Here is a 6,749-nt window from a genome sequence, read left to right on the forward strand (position 1 = left end):
GAAATCCACTTTAACTAAAAATATAGTCTTTTTACTTTGTTTTCTTTTTTTTTGTTCTGTATTCAGCCTATTCTCTAACTTAATTTTACAATCTAACTGAAAATTAATGCAAATGGAAATATGTATAAATGTAATAAAGCCATTTGTTCAATTTGTTGAGTATTGTGACAAGTTTAAAAAATGGACAACACCAAACATCAATTCAACATATAATGATGGGAATAAATAGATTTATCAAATGTATCAAATAATTGTCACATGACATTTCATTCATGGGACTCCACTGGCGATGCGCAAGAATAGTGCCTCTATTGTACAGGCCTGTCCAGACTTTAAGATTGATGGTACAATATCCCATAGATTTGTTTGGTGAATTCCTAAAGAAATTCCACATCTATGCAATAGGGTCAGCCAGTGAGTGCAGTAGCAGAAGATGGATTGTGCATGGTGGCTCCTACAAGGATCCTTTTGAGACACTTGAGGAGAAAAAAAAAAACATTTCATCTCAACAGCAACTGAATACAATCGCAGTTTTCAAACTCAGATTCTGCTTGGCAATATAATTAATACATCATCTTGATCTTTACGTTATCATGGCTATTGAGGCTAATACTTCTTTTTTTTTATTCAGTTAATATGACGAAGTTAATGAGTTCAAAGTCTTTGTGAAACAGAAGGCGGTAGCATAAAGTCCGGACATGAGACATCAGACTGATTTTCCTATATTTTATTGATAAAAACCGTTAAATTTGGACTCATTGGACACACAACACATCATAGCAAAAAGCTATTGAGAACATATATCCATTAAAGTCCAATCACAGATTTTAAAGCGCTGCAACATACGCAGTCTATGATACATTTATATATACGTTAAAAAAAACACACACACACTCATAAAAAATGCACATACAAGACAAGGATCTTAATCTTTGTTTTCCGTGGTGTTCTGTAAAAGACTGCGTCATAATGAACGTGTTTGAGCCTGAACGTGTTTGAGCAAACGCATATTGGACAATGCAGTAATCCACAATCTCTAATTGAAAGGCACAATCACTAACTCAACAGGCAGACTGGAGCTAGCAAGCTCGTCTGCTGGCAACACATCACTGAGTAAAAAAGGCAATACAATGCCTGCACAATCCAAAGTTTAACCATCAAAGAGAATCACTGGCAAGAAGAAAGAAATGCTCCATTTTGTTTGACAGGATGACAAATACTTTGATTGATGGCAGTTTGGCTTGACTCTGCTCTTCGGCGATTCACTTTTTATACATAACAGCAGGAAAAGCTGCAGCATAAGTGAATTTGCAAAGCTGGAGCATGTATTCATATATGTACAACGATGTTTTATAATGAGAAACATTCACAACATTAAATAAGCAGCCAGCAACACTACGATTGTAACACATTTCAACTAAAACATCCGTCGTAATTTTGCCTTTGTGTTTTATTTTCCCCCTTAAAAAATAATCTGAAGGTAAAAGTAGCACAATGCTTTTGATCTCCCGAATAAAGAAAAGAAAAGAAAAAGCACTGTCATTAAATTGTGATGCAGTTTGCACAGTGACGCATGGTAGCCCTAGAGATAAACCCCATCACCAGCTGCACCCATCTCTCCAGACTGATTCCCTCCTGCTACATTTCCTTCTCCCTCAGGTTTGTCTGTCGGCCTTTTTTTTTTTTTTGCTGCCATCTAAAACAACAAACAATCTACAATGCTACACATCCATTTCCTATACACTACCAAAGGCTTTTATCAATGTACATGCTACTACAGTGGCTCACCAACGGATTTGGCAGCACTTTTTCTTTTTTTTTCAAGAACGTCTGCAGAGGCAGAGCTCGCTGGAGTGCTTGAGCAGCAGCTGAGGAATTCCCTGTCAGGGTGCTACAGCAAATAGTGTCTCATCATCTGAGGTGTCACGGCAAATATTCTTCAAGCAGCAGCTCCGTCTGACTCCCTCCCGGCACAGCCTTTGCTCTCTTTCCGTCACTTTGTAGCACCGCCAAGGAGTCTGTTGTCATTGCTGTTGGTTTGTTTTAGGTAAGACTACAGAAAATGCTACCGACGTTTCTAGAGAACAGAGTAAACGTATTCAGATGCTTGTCCACTTTCGGTTGATCACAACGATAACGTCAAATAGGAATGGAATTAGTGCACATCCTGAACATCTAAGATGGCTATTTGTGCGTATTAGCGTATGCTATCAAAGTGGCTATTGACCTCTGACCTGTGTGAAGATCATCCTTTTTCAAAAAACATACAAACAACCTTTAGTTGAGGTTTTCTGATGATACTACTACTCTTGTCAAGTGCTCTCATTAGTGTCAATACCAGCATTCAAGTGGGATGCATGATAAATGACAATTGGAAAATATACTTAATTGTAATACTGTAAATAGAATCTGTGCACAACATTTTGCTTGCAAAATCACCAGCAATGCTCACAATCTGTCTCACATTTGCAAGCCTTCCTGCTACTATTGTCGTGTGCTGCACTAAAAATGTCAATTCACACAATAAACGGTCTGCTTTCTTTTTTATGCCCGCTGAAAGGCAATAGGCACTTAAACACACTTGTTCACATATACAATTAGACAGAGCTTTTACTTAATTCTCCCATTTAAAAAAAAAAAAAAAAAAACAGTTCTAAAGGGGAAGTCAACCCTAAAATGTTCTTAATAAAAAGTCAGGGCTCAGCCAATGACCAATCACAGCTCAGCTGTTATCTATCCACAAGCTGAGCCGTGATTGGTTATTACCAGAGCAACTGTGATGTCATTTTCAGGTGACAGCAAATTACAAAATGGCCGCCCCCTGAGATAAATTACAGCTTCGTTCATAATCCATAAATGCAAATATTAATCAGAATACTGTTTAGACTAGTGGGGCTGCATTGAATATATTATTGTAAAGATGTATTTATTTAAAAAAAAATTGGGGTGGGGGGGTGGCTTCCCCTTTAATGGAAGATACACAAACATCTTTGGTCTGTAACAACCTTATTTATACCTAAATCCAAAAGAGATGCTGGTTGAATACCCAAAGTGATTCAAATAGCAGCTTCCTCACTGCAGCTGACATAGAGCACAATATAGTGTGCTCTATTGGAGATTTTTTTTATTTCTTTTTATTTCATACACTTTTAATATTTTATAAAGACAAAGTTGGCATTTCAAGAAACGTGAGATATTCACATTGACTGAAAGTCAACTGTTTTGTTATTTTAGTCATCATTCATACTCAATGTATGAACACAAACACAAGCTTTGATGCAAAACATTAAAACAAAGAAAAAAAAGACTCCCTTTGCTGTCAGCTGTCAAGTTTGTGGTGGCAACTGCCCTCCTCCTCCTCCACCTTCTTGTCCACTATGGGCTGGCTCAGTTACAGGGCAGCCAGGTGGAGTAGGCAGGCTGCTGGCAGGCAAACACCGGCTGTACCTGCGCTATGTAGTAGTTACTGAAGTTACCGTCTGCCACGTACGGAGCAGGCTGGTAGTAACAGGTGACGTTGGCAACGTTGGGGATGACGTTCTGCTCGGCCAGCACGCGCACCGCCAGCATGGCTATCAGCCCTAAGGTCTGTCGCCGCTCGTGTCCCATGAGGCACACCGTGCTCTCGTTCACCACACCGTGAAGCGTCATCAGGTAGTCGTACTTGCGGTCCTCCAGGCCCACAAAGTGGTTTTGAAGGTAGGACTCCAGCTTGCGCCGCTGCTCGCCGATGTCAGGGAAGTCAATGAAAAAGCGGGAACACATGTAACGCTGCAGCGACTTCATCTCCGGCTGCGACGCGGCCTGGAAGCCCCTCACCAGCAGGTGACAGTACTTCAGCAGGCCGCCACCTCTGATCTCCTCCGGGTTGCGGGTGCAGATGATCTTGTGACGTAGGTGATCCAGGGCCTCACCGAAGTCGCCGTACACACTCTCGCCCATAATGGTAGGGTGGAAAGTTGCGGTCATGGCGTTCTCGGAGCACTCATAGAAGAGCAGCAGGGAGTCCAGCTTGATTTGGAAAGAGTCCACGCTGAACTCAAACTGTCGCCGAAGAGAGTCCACGAACTTCAGCTCCACATTCTTGCCCCGATTGTTGGAGAGGGAGATGAGGCTCCAGCGGTCCGAGTCGTTAAACACCTTCACCATCTTCTGCACGTACGCTTCCTGCGAGAGGCAAAACATTACAAACATATGATAACCAACGATGCTTGGAATATTGCGATAAACAGTCATCAAATATGGATGTTAGCCATGTTTCAAAGATAAGTTTTGGCTCTGCAGAAAGGGTTGACATTAAAGTTCCTATCCTGAACCTGATAATTACAACCAAAGATTGTGCTGGGATATGAGATCTACTGTAGCTGGCTGAGCTCAGGTTACCTTCCAAATTGGTTTAACTCAATCCTCTTAGGCATCCTTTACTATCACCAAACTAATCTAATTGCACATTAAGTGTGAGGACAATGACCGTTAACCCAAAATGACACAAATGCAATTAAATGTCGCCACATCTAAACGAAACAAATGTACAGTAATTCCGAAGGGATTGTTTGTGTCGGCCTACCTTTAACGTTAAATGAGTAATCCTCTCTTTATTCACACAGTCGGGTAAAAAGTCCAGGAGACAGTCGAGAACAATGTCCTTCACTATCTGGAAGTCCCTTTCTCCTTTCATATCTGCGCAAAATATGAGATCGAGATCCTTGAAACCCAGTCCGCTGTCTTCGTGCAGTATGTGGCTGGCTGCAGAGCCGTTCAATCGAACGTCCCGCACGTGGATTTGGTTCTCCTCCATCCTGCTGCGCACCACTTTGACTATGTGTCGGGGCTGCATCTCCAGCGTGGGGAAGTTGCCCCGTCCGTGGATCGGGATGGTCTCCGTCAGTATGGCGTCCAGACGCTGCACTTGCTCCCAGCTCAGCACACTGACGCTGCCGCCTTCCGTTTCACAAACACGGCCAACGGTAGTGCTGCTGTCGCTCTCTGACATGTTGATGCAGGAAAAGTCCCGAGTTATTTAATCTAAAAAAACAAGTGCCAACGTGGGAGCAAATGCGTATTTACGCACGGATTCTGTTTCGTGGAGGAACTTCAACGTCATGAAAATCGAATCTCAGCATGTCAAAAAAAAGTTCAACTTGTGAGAAACAAAAAAGAAATCAAAAAGAGTATATAATTACGCAACAAGTGAGTTTCAAAACCCCAGAGGAAGCGCTGCGGACTTGATGGTTGCCCTGAGGAAGTGCAGCCGGTCAAGAAGACAAACGCATGGAAAGTGAAGCCGAACTTCGTGCTTCACAAACGCTCACTCCAGTGCTGCTGAGAATGTGACCGAGACGCGCACACCACAGTCTTTGAAGGTGCTGCATGATCCAGGAGGTGGTTGCTTTTCCGGCTCCATCGCTCAAGGCACGCCTATGATTTGATGAATTTGCATGAATAAGCGGCTCCTCGATTCACACTTTGGCACAGTCCTCCCTCTGACAATCAACCCCACGCAAGAAGCTTTTGGGCGTCTTTACACATTTTTCATGTCTTCTCCCACTTCCAACACGTGCGCGTACGAAGTCCAACTTGCCTTCCTCATTTCTATTTAATGCCATATATTATTCCACTGGTGGGGAAGTTAACTACCTGCCCACTTCACATGCGGTTAAAGCCAGTGTGCTCCACCCCCACAGCAAGTCTGCAGCACAATCACATTGACACACATTGGTAAACTGCTGCCTACTTAAAAATCATAATCAGCTTCAAGTCTTCTGTTCAGAATGATCCCTCTGATATGTTCCCGCAATTGCATTTCCTTCAATCAAAATGTATGCAAATATGTGGGTGGTGGTGGGGAAGAATATTAAATATAGCAGCTGCACATGCACATCACAGTGGGGTTAAACTACACGTTGAACACACAAAATGTTGCCATATCGCCTCCTATAGGCAGTGCTGGGTTTTAACATAAAATTGTATATGAATATAGTACCAAAATTGACTTTGATACAATTAAATGATCCAGATAGATAGATAGATAGATAGATAGATAGAGTCCGTTTAAGGGTCGTGAACCAGCTCTGTCAGGGCTGGGCAGCTCTATTTGGCTGTGTAAAGCTCTGCGTCACTAACAGCCACTCAGATCTCTAAAGCCTGATTATCCCATTTACTTAACTTCGGTGCCATACAGAGGCAGCTGCGTTACTCTCCCCAGCTAGGACGACAGTCACATCATCCTGCTATGTTCTTAATTAATAGGGGTGGGGGGGGGGGGATAAGGTGTCACCTTTCTGTGTGTTCTTCACCTTTTTGGAGGTACTGAACCCCACCAGTTTACTAGGCATATTCACCGAAACCTGCTATATTGAAAAATAAAATGATTTTTTAAAATTAAAATTCAAGACATACGGTAGGTATATGGTTTACTAGTGAACAAAATGATCGGGAGAGTAGCCTTTTCATCGAATGTGGTTCTCTTCACCTTGAATTCAGAAAGTGTTGTGTTGAACCCTGTTGAACACCATATGTTCCATTACACATATGAATTCAAACATATTCGTCCGACCTCTTTCTTTTTTTGATCGACATAATCAGTATAACAAAGAAATTTCACGACGTACAATCACATCAGTCACAAGTCGACTACTAAGTGCACCAAATTTCCTGCAGCACTGAGAAGCCAAGCAATCTAGTGTGATCGATCACCTGCAGCTAATGATGGCAGGCAAGGGTGTGTCTTCACCAATTATATAAGCCAG

At 42.3% G+C, this 6,749-nt stretch overlaps 1 protein-coding gene across 1 annotated transcript; it reads right to left on the reverse strand.

Moving 5' to 3' along the window:
* Nucleotides 1-711: 711 nt before the first annotated feature.
* On the reverse strand, nucleotides 712-6,085 carry tent5aa (terminal nucleotidyltransferase 5Aa). The gene is made up of 2 exons (XM_077576690.1): nucleotides 4,568-6,085; nucleotides 712-4,167 (listed from the first exon to the last, which is right to left on the reverse strand). Exons 1-2 carry the CDS (start codon nucleotides 4,991-4,993, stop codon nucleotides 3,388-3,390), a joined length of 1,206 nt encoding a protein of 401 aa, XP_077432816.1. The 5' UTR covers nucleotides 4,994-6,085; the 3' UTR covers nucleotides 712-3,387.
* Between the last annotated feature and the right edge of the window lie 664 nt (nucleotides 6,086-6,749).

This window comes from Vanacampus margaritifer, chromosome 9 (genome assembly GCF_051991255.1).
Source record: "Vanacampus margaritifer isolate UIUO_Vmar chromosome 9, RoL_Vmar_1.0, whole genome shotgun sequence".
Lineage (NCBI taxonomy): Eukaryota > Metazoa > Chordata > Actinopteri > Syngnathiformes > Syngnathidae > Vanacampus > Vanacampus margaritifer.